Below are 14,721 nucleotides of genomic sequence, written 5' to 3'. Positions count from 1 at the left end.
ATGGAGTTGCATTGCTGGTTAAAGAGGAAATTAACGCAAGAGTGAGAAAATATATTAGCTCCGACGATGTGGAATCTGTATTGGTAGAGCTGAGAAACATTAAGGGGCAAACAGCATTAGTGGGGTTTGTATATAGACCCCCAAACTGTAGTGCTGATGTTGGGAATGGCATTAAACAGGAACTTAAAGACACATGCAATAAAGGAACATCTGTAATTATGAGTGACTTTAATCTGCATATAGATTGGGCAAATCAAATTAGTAACAATACCATAGAGGAGGAATTCCTGGAATGTATATGGGATGGTTTTCTGGACCAATACGTTGAGGAACCAGCTAGAGAACAGGCCATCCTAGACTGGGTATTGTGCAATGAGAAAGAAATAATTGGCAATCTAGTTGTGCGAGGCCCCTTGGGAATGAGCAATTATAATATGATAGAATTCTTCATCAAGATGGTGAATGACGTAGTTGATTCTGATACTAGGGTCCTGAATCTTAATAAAGGAAACTACGATGGTATGAGGCGCGAGTTGGCCATGATGGATTGGGAAACGTTACTTAAAGGGATGACGTTGGATAGGCAATGGCAAACATTCAAAGAGTGCATGGGCGAACTGCAATAATTGTTTTTTCCTGTCTGGCACAAAAGTAAAACAGGAAAGGTGGCCAAACCATGGCTTACAAGGGAAATTAGAGATAGTATTAGATCCAAGGAAGAGAAAAGTCAATTGACTTTTGGCCGTTCTAAATTTTCATGTCCCGCCTGTGACGATTCCCGTCACTGGTGGGACTAGAAATGCCCGGCCAATGCCTTGGTTAATGAAGGAAATGATCCTTCAGAACTGGAGAATAGTTCTGAAGAAGAGTCCTATTCAACTCGAAACATGAACTCTATTTCTCTGTCCAGGTGCTGCTGGACCTGCTGAATATTTCCAGCGCTTCCTGTTTTTATTTCAGATTTCCAGCATCCTCAGTGTTTTGCTTTAATAAAGGGAATGATCTATATGCCTTCTTAACCACCTTTTTTACCTGTCTTGCTGTCTTCAGCTTGGATGAGCTTGGTGCCTATCCTTTCCAGAAAGGAAGCGATGACCAATTCCTTTCGAACACTGCATTTGATGGCAATGTCTCAGCTTCCATTGCAGCACAAGCAGCTTCCATCAGAAGTCCGAGTGTGCAGCAGAAGTTTAAACTGTTGTCGTACAAGATCAGCTTGTGCCAAACTTGGCAGCAAGCTGAGACTTCTGCCATCATGACTGTGGATTAAAGTGCTCAAAGTGGCTTGCAGGATGTCACAGCAGTCTCTTTTCCAATAGATTGGTAGGTTTGCTGAGGAACCTCCTGGAGGAGTGGCTGTTGCCCCATAGAGCCTGAATCTGCTGTCCTGTCTCAGGAAAACAGCATTCATCCTCCCACCCTTGCCCCTATACTAATGGCCTTAATTTGCCTGTCAACCAACTAACACAGACAGAGGTTGGTCCAGGCTGAGATCTGCAGTTGGGCCTTCAATTCTAGAACTGCTTGAGGTGATCATTCAAGGCTAGCTGCTTCTTCACTGAAAGTAAGCAGCCTTCCACTTATCATGCTGTAGCTACTGAGGTAGCACTGCTTCAGAGCACTTGGACAAGCAAAGGCACAAAAAAGACTGGCACTATGGCATGCACAAGGGTGTTTAGTTAACTGTCTATGCAATATTACATGATTTCATTTATAAATTTGCTTTGGAATGTTTATTTTTTGGATTTTATTTCTGCATTGTAGTCAAGCAGAGTTTGTGATGGTCAGTGACAGAAGGAAAGTAAGCAGTAGGACTGTTCGTGAATAGGATATTGGGGTTACAATTACTGTTATTGCACTTGGATAAGTTCTTCACGGACGGCAAGCAGAAAGAAGCTGCCTAGATTCCCTTCTCTTGTTCCTCCTCCTACACTTGCTCCTGTTCCTGCTCCTCAGCTACTCGCCATGTAGCTGGTGCCAAGGGCTGAGCCTCATATGGGCAAGGTTGTACACATTGTAATAAGCCCTTCTCCCCTCATATAGCACACAGGTAAGCCAGCTGGTGGTTACCCGTGGGGAGGTGCAATAGCCAATACGAGCCTGCACTGGTGTGTGGCGGCCTCACCAACCGCATGCTCCTGTTATGGGCTCTAGCTATTGCATATTAAAGATTTCTCATTTTCCTAAATATTTTTAGTTAAAGCTTGCTACTCTTGTAGAGTTCATTCCATGCACACACCACTGGAGTGAACTGATGCCTGGAGGAGAATCGTATATTCATATACTCCTGTTTTAACCTGGATCATTTAATAATTAGGGAGGTTACTCCCTTCCAACAGCACTTCCCCCCACGCCCCCACCCCCACTGCACTCGCTGTCACCACTCACATACTCACCAGTGTAAGAACTGACTCCTACTCAGGCTCCGGTTAATTTTTTCAGAACCACCAGTTTGTTAATCCACCTTCCTACCTCTTAATGCATACCAGGTTCCAATAGAAACCATGGAACAGGAACTCCTGAGTTAGTGAGTACCCTGCTTGTGACTCTTGAGTAGAAGACAAAAGTCATGGGGATCAGGCAATCAGTGCTGAGATTAGATGCAATAGAAAGATTCAGTGGGAAAAGGATGAAGTTGGGGAGGAGAAAATTAATGAGTTGAGCATTGAACTTGTTCGTAGTGTTGCTACCAGACGGGACTCTCCTCACCAACTTGGAGCGGGGGGACAGGGGCGGGCGATTGGGGCCTGGGTTTGATGGGGGTGTGTGGGGAGAGAGATGAGCAGGGCAGGACTGGATGCTCTCTGGGCCTTGGTGCCGTTGTGGACGCAGTCCCAGAGAAGGAGGAGCTCACAACTCCACCCATTGTCTCTACAACCCCAATTGGGCTCTTGACCCACAGTTTGGAAACCATGCAGCAGTGGGTCAAATGCACAGTGGACTGCCGCAGAATGAAGGCATCATGACTGCTGCTAGAATTCCGGGCACTGTATTACATGATTCACTGTTATAGGTTGAGCGAGTGGAATCCTTTTTTTTCTAATATAGGGCAGAGTTGACATTCAGTGACTCTAAAGTGATGCAGTCAATGGCACCCTTCACCATGGGGAAGCCTGCAATTCACATGCTCGCTCCGCTTGCTTCTCTCTAACAAGAGAAAATGAAATGCAGTTAGCATCCATTGAATAGAAAACCTCAGTGATCTGCCTTCTGCACCTGTTGACGTTTAACTGCAAGATCACAGAATGGTTACAGCACAGATGGAGGCTATTTAACCCGTTTTCTCTTTACTGGCTCTCCAAAGGAACAATTCACCTAATCCCAATTCCCTGCCTTCTCCCCATAGCCATGTACCTTCTTCCTTTCTAGATAATCCAATTCCCTTTGGAATTCCTTGATTGAACCTGCTTCCACCACACTCTCAGACAGTGCATTCCAGATCCCAACCGCTCGCTGCATGAAAAAAAAATTCTCACGTTGCCATTGCTTCTTTTGCTAGTTACCTTAAATCTGCGTGCTTTTGTTGATCCTTCTGCCATTGAGAATGGTTTTTCCCTATTTGTTCTGTCCAGACCCCTCATGATTTTGAATACCTCAATCAAATCTCCTCTCAGCTTTCTCTTCTTTTAGGAAAACAGTCTCAACTTCTCCAATCTGAAGTTCCTTATACTGGAAACCAATCTCGTGAATCTTTTCTGTACTTTCTAATGCCTTCACATCCTTCCTAAAATGTGATGTCCAGAGCTGGATGCAATACTCCAGTTGAGCCTGAACCAGTGTTCAATGCAAGTTTAACATAACTTCCTTGCTTTTGTACTCTATGCCCATATTAATAAAGCCTAGAATGTTGTACGTTTTATTAACCGTTCTCTCAACTTGTCCTGCCACCTTCAAAGATTTATGCACGTATATATCCATCTGCTCCAGCACGCCACTTAGAATTGTACCCTTTGTTTTATATTGTCTCCCCATGTTCTTCCTATCAAAATGAATCACTTACACTTCTCAACAAAAACTTCATCTGCTACATGTTCACCCATTCCACCAACCTGCCTATGTTCTTTTGAAGTTCTACACCATCCTCCTCATGGTTTACAATGCTTCTGAGTTGTGTATCATCCGCAAATTTTGATATTGCGCCCTGTACACCAGGGCCTAGGTCATTAATATATATCAGCAAGAGCAGAGGTCTTGACATTGACATCTGGAAACTTCACTACAAACTTTCCTCCAAACAGAGAAACATCCATTCACCACTACTTTGTTTCCTGTCATTCAGCCAATTTCGTATCCATGTTGTTACTATCCCTTTTATTCCATGAGTCCTAACTTTTCTCACAAGTCTGTTGTGTGGCACTTTATCAAATGTCTTTTGGAATGGGATTGACCTCATCAATCCTCTCTGTTACCTCATCAAAAAAGTCCAGCAAGTTATTTGCACATAGTTTCAGCTCCAGCCTTGAAAGAGCTAGACACATAAGCATTCATGGCCACAGATGCCCTCAAAGCACTGGCAATACAGTCCTTGCTCTGCGCTGAGGTTGCAGTTCTAGCTGTAGCACGTGGCAGATTTTAGTGAGGCTGATTTACTGAAGCACAGATATGCAAGATCATAATATCATAAGCAATAACAGGAGTAGGCCATTCAGCCTTGGAGCCTTCTCTACCATTCAATAAGAACATAACTGATCTGATTGTGGCCTTAACTCCACTTTGTTGCATGCTCCCCATAACCCTTGATCAAAATCTGCTGAACTCAGCCTTGAATATATTTAATATCCCAGTGCTCACTGTTTCCTCTCAGCATCAACCCTGTCAAGTTCCCTCAGATTTTTATATGATTCATTAAGATCACTTCTCATTCTTTTAAACTCCATTGAGTACAGGCCCAACTTGCTCAAGCCTTCGGCATAAGACAACCCCTTCATCGCCTGGCGAATCAGCATAGTGAACCTTATCCGAACTGCTTCACAGCACTGGCAATACAGTCCTTGCTCTGCTCTGAGGTTGCAGTTCTAGCTGTAGGACGTGGCAAAGCAAGTATATCCCTCCTTAAGTAAGGAGACAAAACCTGTATACAATACACTAGGTATGGCCTCACCAATGCCCTGTACAGCTGTAGCAAGACTTCCCTAATTTATACTCCATCCCCTTTGCTATAGAGGCGAACATTCCATTTGCCTTCCAAATATGTCTTTCTGTATCTGCATTGTATTTCAGGTACAAGGGCACCTAGATCCCTCTGTACCTCTCGCGTTCCTTGTTGCTGAGGTTCAAGTAGGAGAATATTTCCCTGCAAATTTTGGAAGAATATCGCCTCCAGCTGACCCCATGTCACTTGTCTCCTCCTCTTCCATCTTTCAGCAGCTTGCTCTGCTATGTATGTCCCATGTTCATTCTTCAAATTATGCTGTATTCCAGGATGAATAACTAACAGTGCCCCTTTGTCTGGGAGCCACTGGTTTTAGCCGAAGTCTTAGAGTCAGGACCAAGTTCTTCAGCACCTGCCACCGTATCCCCTGTTGAGTTTTGGAACCATTGAAAGCACTAAATATTTGTAGAATCAAAGCAGAAGCCAGAAGAAATCAACCGGGCACAAAACCTGCAAATAGTTGATAATTCCTGTAAATAGTGGTGGTGGGAATGCCTTCCTGCTGCTGAATGCGTATTCAGCTGTGTAATGTTAAGTGAAAGTGTCAGCTGGAGTATTGGGCTCCAAAATGACAGGGCTGGCATCAAATCACTGCCAATGCCCTCACCAAGATGGTGTCCAGTATGATTTGTCTCAAAAATGTGCATGCATGTTGCAGAAGTCATTTAGAAGTTCTGAGGACACCCATAGCGCCCCCAAAAAACAGTGTGTTAAGAAGCTGGTGATCAGTCTCCAGAAGATAGTACGGCTGGTCCCAACCCCTTCCCCCAACGGCCACCTTGGACACATTTGGCGTCCATCACTTTGAATAGCACACGGGTCTTAGCGCCCATGGCAAGGAGGCACAACTAGGTGCGGCGCTGATGCCAGCAGATGGCACTTGCTCAAAATACCTTGAGGCACCCCTTGCACCATCTCATTACCATTAATATGACATGTGTTGGAGTTCTGAGTATGTGTCGTGCAGCCTCCCCTGCAGGTTGCTCCCAGACTACTCAAATGCCACAAGCACCAACATATGCTGCGGGGAGAACCTTTCTTCTCCTCAACCACTAAGGTTGATGTAAGCATGGTCAGTACCCATTTGCCCACTCAGCGTGCGACGGATGCCCTATGCAGTAACGACAGCAAGACATGGTGGCGGGGCTCAAAGGCTAAGGCTGCCTTCTGGGTCAAATGGCCAAGACAGACATGGTACTCACCCGTCCAGAGCGCAGCAAATCATTGAATCTTTTCCTGCACTGGGTGCCAGTGCGCCGCACATCATCATGGGCGCTTACAGCGTCATCCACCTCCTCCCACGCCTGGCTGTTGACATGGGGGGCCCTCCTCCTCCCATCCTCAGGATACAGAAGGGGCCGACGGATAGCCACCTCTTGCAGGAGGACAGCAAGGCATGCATCTGAAAATCAGGGGGCACAGTGGCCCCCCGCTGGCCTCTCCTGTAGCCTGCCCCCCTCCTCCTGCTCATGCTGTTGTCCACTCGGACCTCCCTCCCTCTCTCCACGAGTGGACGTGGTGCACTGCCTCAAGCAGGCTGCCTGGTCACTCTTTAATACAGGCTGCCGGCTCCCCATTGGAACCGGCAGTCTGAGGCCGCCCGCCCTCGCGACTATTTTCCTGTTCTCCACGGGAGTCGCTTACCCGCGGGGCTGGCCTTAATTGGCCCGTCCGTGGAAATTGGCGGCGCGGCCCGTTTCTCCAGCGGCAATCACCCGCCCGCCGCCGAGTCAGTCGGGCCCGTCTGACCAACAAACGGGAAATTCTGCCCCATGTTTCTTTGCCTGAGTCTTTTAAAATCTATGTGTCTTAACATTGCCTTAACATGTAACTGGGAGTTAGCTTAACTAGGGGATTTAGAAGTTATCATGTAATTTGTAGATTTATGTATGTGTTTAAAATCATTTCTTCTATTAAAAAAGGTTTAATTTAGTTTTATAAGAAACCTATAAGATTTGGTGGTCTTATTACTACTGAATTCAAGGTACACATCTCAAAATTTATACAAATTGCAAATCAGTTGTGGCAGTTGTTTCAAGTTTCTCCTAAGGATTTGAGCAGCTCAGCATTTACCGTCGGCTGTGTCGTAACAGTTATGTAATTTCTAATCTCATCTTCCAATGTCACATCCACCTGATCTATCTCCCTGGTAAATACTGAAACCAAATATTATTTAAGTTGCTGTCCTCTCATTATTCTTGACTGTGAATTGATCCTGTCCATCCTATATTGCCCCACTTCCTTATTTATGTGTGTAGAAGATTTTATTATTTTGTTGATGTTCCTTGATAACTATTCAAACGTTCCTTTTACCTTCCTAATTACTTTCTTAACTGCACACAACTCAGTCTGTAAATTGAACATTCAAATCCCCTGTTCCAACAACTTGTTTCCTACACTTTTCTTTTACCTCTTCTTCCCTGACAGGCTGCTGGATTTTCTTGTGACATGACACTTCCTCACCTCTCACAGCCCTCTCTTAAATCTCCAAATCATCTCTTTTTCAAAGGAGAGTAACTGCCGGAGAGCACCAGCCCGACTGCTGTTGCCCAATACTGGATCACACCATATGCTTCATTTGTAATGGAAGTTTACCTTCCACCTCTAGGTATCCGGGTCTCCTCGCCTACTCCAACTCCCAGAGTGGCCTTGTCTAATATCTCCCATATATTTTTATGCTTGAACTCTTCAGCCTTGAGTGCGTCAACCAGCTTGCAGATGCAACCCTCCAGAAATTGAGCTTGAAGGCAAACATTTCACGAACTCTACCACATGCAAAGTATTTCAGTACTGTGCACCTTCAAATTTTGAAGGTTGTTTCCTTGTAAGGAGAAAAATGCCCAAAGGCAAATCCCTTCAATTAAATTCCTTGAATTGCTCCTCTCCTTTTTTTGCTTTTGTGCCTCAGTTAATATTCTTAACATGTCCTTCCCCTCTGCAAATTCTCAGACTCATCAGATTCCTCTCAACGTCCTTCATTCTGTTTCCAGCTTACTCTAATTTGTTTCGAGCATTTTTTCATGCAATTTTACTATAATTGTTGTACCAAATTTATCATTTTTAGAGATGTAATAGTTACATTTTCTTGTATCAATAAGAGTATGATAACTTATTTGTCATTCTATATATTTTAAAATCATAATGGTAATATTTATAATATACAATTATTTCTGATTTTATTTTTCAGATGGTAACGTGCACAAAACATCTGGTAATATATTTTAAATTATTTACCCTTTACATTGAAACATGTTTCATTTCTAAATATGCTAACTTAGACTTTCAGTAGGTTTATTGCTTATATTTACCCTGTAGCGAAATTATTTTAATACTATTAGCATCAGTATCTACAGGATGAGGTGGGAGGTGGAAATGGATCAATATTATATCTTTCTTTTGATTTTCTATTTTCAAATATTAACAAAGAGATAATCAACATTAATGTATTGATTCAAAAAATAAATGGCTGAACTTCTTTCAGACATCTTGGCCTAGAAATTGGTTGGCTGTGAAATTGGTTCCAGTGTGAGGACAGGTTGGCCTCAGGCCTCATTTACATGAGACAGGTGAGCTGCAGACACTTGCTGGACTTCTCCAGATGGTTAATCGGTAGAGAGGATTTCAATATATATACCGACCTTATTGGCCATGAGGTAGATCCTGGGAGTGAGCATTCAGAAGGAAATGGGCAACCAGGAGGGGAGGGAAACAATGGGGGCATCACGGAGAGGTGGAAGTGATCAAAAGAGAGAGGGGGCCAACAATTGGAGAAGGAAGAAGGGCAATAATCAGAACGGTTGGTACAAGTGTGGAAGGATGGGTGGGTGGAATGGTTAGCAATGGTTTTTGGCACTGCAGTGAAGCCGGGATGAGCATTCTTGCTTTTCCTAGTTCCGCATTCGGTTACGTGTTTATTTTGAATATAACTCTGGTGGTGAACTCCAGTCGTTCTTTTAAAGGCCACAAGTTAGACGGTGTGTTGAGTACGTTTTTCTTTATGCAGCCAGCCCAATTTCACAAGGTCTGAAATAGGCATTAGACTCACCCCACCCCTGTGTTTGCATATGATAATGCCTATTTAGGGCACAGACCATGGGTGCCTGTTTTCTGCCTTTACCAATTCCAATGACTAATGAATATGCCTTGCCCACCATACTGGATGCATAGCTGCCTCTGTTGCACTTAAAAATCGGTGTGGCATCAAATTTCTAGGCCAGTATATATTCAAATGACATTAAGAAGAAAGAAACAAATACACAACTTATTCTCCCCATTGTCTGAAATATGCATTTTCCTGAATGAACACTGGCAGAAGGATATTTAAAATACCTAGAACTGTTATTTGTTGACAAGAATGAAACCAATGTCACATATCATGGACAAAGAACGTATGTGCTCTTACTGCCTGTGATCATTATGTTTTGTATTGGAAGAGGTGTGCATTTTTTTTGCCCCGTTTGAGTGTGTATCCCAACTAAATAATTCAGCAGCAAGCTTTTGTGAGTTTGAAAATAAAAATGGTTATTTATTCTCACACACTTACCTTGAATTAAAAACGTCAGGCACATTCGTTCTCACGCACACACAAAGATTAGATACAAATAAACATTCCAGTTATCTCACTCTCTGGTTTATGATTTCCAGTCTCCGCTTTTGCAGGCCTGTAGCTTCTTGGTGTTTAATGCTTTAAAGTTGAAGGTAGGGTCTTGTGAAGTGAAAGGTTTACAGCAGGTTGTGAGGTTTCTTTTAATCGAATTTCTAGGAGATTGGTTCTCAGGTGAACTTTCATTCAAACAGGTTGAGTACTCTGGCTGCCTGATGTCTCACAGCATGTTTCCAAGTCTGGTTCACAGACTGGTTGAACTGATGGTTCAAAGGCTTTGGTGGAACTAACTGCAAACAGCTTCAGCTGATCTTTTAAACAGAAAAAGGCAACGTGGCTGTCTTTCCATCTGATCATGTGACTTTCCACAAATTCAAGTCCTTTTCCAAAGAAGTGTTGTGTTCATGTTGATTCCACATCCTATGTTGTGGGTTTTGTGTAGACATTCCCCCGGGGGCCTGAGACAGTCTGTGTCTTTGTTTTAGAATGACTCATTCAAAGCAGATTATTGGTTTCAGGGAAGGGCATTGAGTCACATGAATCTGGAATGTTCTTTTATTCCCTTTTAAGAAAGGCTCTAATCCACAAAAGAGGTCAGGCGACCTTGGGTGGCCAACTTTTACACCCTTTTTGTCCACCTAAAATATATAATTAGTTTGAAGCTCAGAGTAACATTCCAGTGCTGGGCATAGCATGTAGAATAATGAGATGCTTTACTGCTGCTTGCCCAGAAGAAAATTCAAGTTGATATATAAGACCATAAGACATAGGAGCAGAAATTAGGCCATTCGGCCCATCGAGTCTGCTCCGCCATTCAATCATGGCTGATAAGTTTCTCAACCCCATTCTCCCGCCTTCTCCCCATAACCTTTGATCCCCTTACCAATCAAGAACCTATCTATCTCGGTCTTAAATACACTCAATGACCTGGACTCCACAGCCTTCTGTGGCAATGAATTCCATAGATTCACCACTCTCTGGCTAAAGAAGTTTCTCCTCATCTCTGTTCTAAAAGATCTTCCCTTTACTCTGAGGCTGTGCCCTCGGGTCCTAGTCTCTCCTACTAATGGAAACATCTTCCCCACGTCCACTCTATCCAGGCCTTTCAGTATTCTGTAAGTTTCAATCAGATCCCCCCTCATCCTTTTAAACTCCATCGAGTATAGACCCAGAGTCCTCAAACGTTCCTCATATGTTAAGCCTTTCATTCCAGGGACATTCGCGTGAACCTCCTCTGGACCCTCTCCAGGGCCAGAACATCCTTCCTGAGATACGGGGCCCAAAATTGCTCACAATATTCTAAATGTGGTCTGACCATAGCCTTATAAAGCCTCAGCAGCACATCCTTGCTTTTATATTCTAGTCCTCTCGAAACAAATGCCAACATTGCATTTGCCTTCCTAACTACCGACTCAACCTGCAAATTAACCTTAAGAGAATCCTGGACTAGGACTCCCAAGACCCTTTGCACTTGAATTCTCTCCCCATTTAGAAAATAGTCTAAGCCACTATTCTTCCTACCAAAGTGCATGACCTCACACTTACCCACGTTGTATTCCATCTGCCACTTCTTTGCCCATTCTCCTAACCTGTCCAAATCCTTCTGCAGCCTCCCCGCCTCCTCAATACTACCTGTCCCTCGACCTATCTTTGTATCATCTGCAAACTTAGCCAGGATGCCCTCAGTTCCTTCATCTAGATCATTAATGTATAAAGTGAAAAGCTGTGGTCCCAACACTGAACCCTGCAGAACTCCACTAGTCACTGGCCGCCATCCTGAGAAGGACCCCCTTAACCCCACTCTCTGCCTCCTGCCAGACAGCCAATCTTCTATCCATGCTAGTACCTTGCCTCTAAAGCCATTGGCTCTTATCTTACTGAGCAGCCTTCTGTGCGGCACCTTGTCAAAGGCCTTCTGGAAGTCCAAGTAGATAACATCCATTGGCTCTCCTTTGTCTAACCTACTCGTTATCTCCTCAAAGAATTCTAACAGATTTGTCAGGTATGACCTCCCCTTGATGAAACCATGCTGACTTTGCCCTTTTTTACCATGCACTTCCAAGTATTCTGAAATCTCATCCTTAATAATGGACTCTAAAATCTTACCAACGACCGAGGTCAGGCTAATCGGCCTGTAATTTCCTGTCTTTTGCCTCACTCCCTTCTTAAACAGGGGGGTTACATTAGCGATTTTCCAGTCCTCTGGGACCTTCCCTGACTCCAGTGATTCCAGAAAGATCACCACTAACGCCTCCACTATCTCTTCAGCTATCTTTTTCAGAACTCTGGGGTGTAATCCATCTGGTCCAGGTGATTTATCCACCTTCAGACCTTTCAGTTTTCCTAGCACCATCTCCTTGGTAATGGCCACCATACTCACCTATGCCCCTCGACTCTCTTGAACTTTGGGGATGTTACTCGTGTCTTCCACCATGAAGACTGACGCAAAGTACCTATTCAGTTCCTCCGCCATTTCTTTGTTCCCCACTACTACTTCTCCAGCGTAATTTTCCAGCGGCCCAATGTCCACTTTTGCCTCTCTCTTACCCTTTATATATCTAAAAAAACTCTTGCAATCTTCTTTTATATTACTGGCTAGTTTACCCTCATATTTAATCTTCTCCCTCCTTATTTCTTTTTTAGTTATCCTCTGTTGGTCTTTGCAGGCTTCCCAATCCCCTGGTTTCCCACTGCTCTTCGCCGCATTGTATGCTTTCTCTTTCGCTTTTATGCTGTCCCTGACTTCCCTTGTCAGCCATGGTTGCCTCGTCCTCCCTTTAGTATGCTTCTTCTTCCTAGGGTTGAATTTTTGCTGTGTCTCCCAAATTACTCCCAGAAACTCCTGCCATTGCTGTTCCACTGTCTTTCCTGCTAGGCTCATCTCCCAGTCAATTCTGGCCAGCTCCTCTCTCATGCCTCTGTAGTTTCCTTTATTCAACTGTAATACCGTTACATCTGATTCCAGCATTTTCCTCTCAAATTGCAGGGTAAATTCTATCATAATATGGTCACTTCCTCCTAAGGGTTCCTTCACCTTAAGCTCCCTTATCAAATCTGCCTCATTACACATCACTAAATCTAGAATTACCTGTTCCTTAGTGGACTGCACCACAAGCTGCTCCAAAAAGCCATCTCGTAGACATTCCACAAATTCCTTTTCTTGGGATCCACTACCAACCTGATTTTCCCAGTCTATCTGCATATTGAAATCCCCCATGATCACTGTAACCTTGCCTTTCTTACACGTACACGCCTTTTCTCTCTCCTGGTGTATCTTGTGCCCCACATCCTGACTACTGTTCGAAGGCCTGTACATAACTCCCATTATGGTTTTTTTTTACCTTTGCGGCTCCTCAACTCTACCCACATAGATTCTACATCATCTGACCCTACGTCATTTCTTGCTATCGATTTAATTTCATTTCTTACTAACAAAGCAACCCCACCCCCTCTGCCAACCTGCCTATCTTTTCGATAGGATGTATATCCTTGGATATTTAGCTCCCAGTCCTGATCCCCTTGCAGCCATGTCTCTGTGATGCCAATTTCAATCTGCGCCACAAGCTCATTTACCTTATTTCATATACTGCGTGCATTCAGATACAACACCTTCAGCCCTGTATTTCCCATCCCCTTTCTCATTGTCGTCCCTTTATCTGATGTGCTTGAAGTTAGATCCCTAGCCCTTTCCAAACACTCTGTCCTATATATACTTTTGTCAGATTTAACAAAGAAATTTCTAATTTTTTGTGACTAAGTAATCATTTACCTATATTTCTAAATGTATTTAACATTGATGGAATAACATTAACATTTACAAGTTGCAAACGGATTGTTCTACAGTCTTGAACATTTCTGCCAGTTCATAAAACCGGAGGAATCAACTGTTTGCATTCGGGGGTTGGGAAGTGGGAGAAAACCCTCTAGGTAGGAATCAAAAGCAATGTAGAGGTGAAACCGGTGGTAGTCAGTACTTCATCTATAACAGTCAGGATTCCTCTGCTGTATCAACAGAAAAAGTAGTTACTGCACCAGAAGAGCATAAGTAAAGTACCTGTAACCTGTAATCCACCCTGCACTCAAATGTGCATGTGTTTTAAATAAATTGTGTTAAGCGCTCAGTATCAATTTTCATTTTGACATGGGGTTAGAATGGCACATATTCATGGATTTCAGTATCCAGCAGAAATTTAAACTTTATGATTATTTCTCCATGGAATGTCATGCATTGGTGTATTTCATCAAATATCAACACTTGAGCATGCAGCTCTGAATTCCTGTCTGATCTAATGGATGGGGCTTTCAGAAGATATATTGCCCTACTGCCTATCTTAGGAGATCACCTAAAGTAACAAGGTCACATGTTATAGGTTACAGGAGGAGAACTGCTAGATGCTAGATCATTGATACCACAAGAAGAAGAAACATTGCAGCTATTGAGGAGCCGGGCTAAGACTCAATTGGCGATGGAGAAGGAAGAGGTCCTATAGCAGCTTTAAGTTTGTCAGGACCTTCGGGAAGTTAGCATGACCCTGACTTGTTGATCACAGCAACTAATGCAAGAAATCTAATTGTTCTTCTTCTTCAAATGCAGCCAGTGATTCATTCGGCAAGAAGTTTGTAAGTCATATCTTTTCTTTAATTTTCCTTTCAGATGAGTCACAGCAAGATGCTGCTGAGGAGAATGAAGAAGTCAAAATGACTTAGATTCCACTTCCACTCTGCTTGTCAACTCTCACTCACTGGCCAGGATTTTCCCCTTGGCGATTTGGGGGCGGGGCCCGCTTGCCGAGGGGAAAATGACGTCGGGAGAAATCCCCAACGTCATCCCGGTCCCTTTAAATTTTTAGGAAGGCGGGCGGACAGCGAAATCAGCTGTCCATCCGCCGACCTGTCAGTGGCCAATTGAGGCCATTAACAGGCTAATTAAAGACCTTAAGGCTGGCGGGCAGGCCAGGAGCCCCAG

The 14,721-nt window shown here is 43.7% G+C and overlaps 1 protein-coding gene across 1 annotated transcript in view; it reads left to right on the top strand.

Moving 5' to 3' along the window:
* Window positions 1-14,721, top strand: part of LOC144687792 (uncharacterized) — a 270,728-nt gene that overhangs the window by 108,565 nt on the left and 147,442 nt on the right. The window contains exon 10 of the mRNA XM_078554296.1: window positions 8,340-8,363. Coding sequence (XP_078410422.1) covers window positions 8,340-8,363 — 24 coding nt within the window. The remainder of the gene's footprint in view (window positions 1-8,339; window positions 8,364-14,721) is intronic.

This window comes from Cetorhinus maximus, chromosome 12 (genome assembly GCF_964194155.1).
Source record: "Cetorhinus maximus chromosome 12, sCetMax3.hap1.1, whole genome shotgun sequence".
Classification (NCBI taxonomy): Eukaryota; Metazoa; Chordata; class Chondrichthyes; order Lamniformes; family Cetorhinidae; genus Cetorhinus; species Cetorhinus maximus.
The sequence above is the reverse complement of the archived record's forward strand: the minus strand, read 5'-3'. Positions and strand labels throughout refer to the sequence as shown.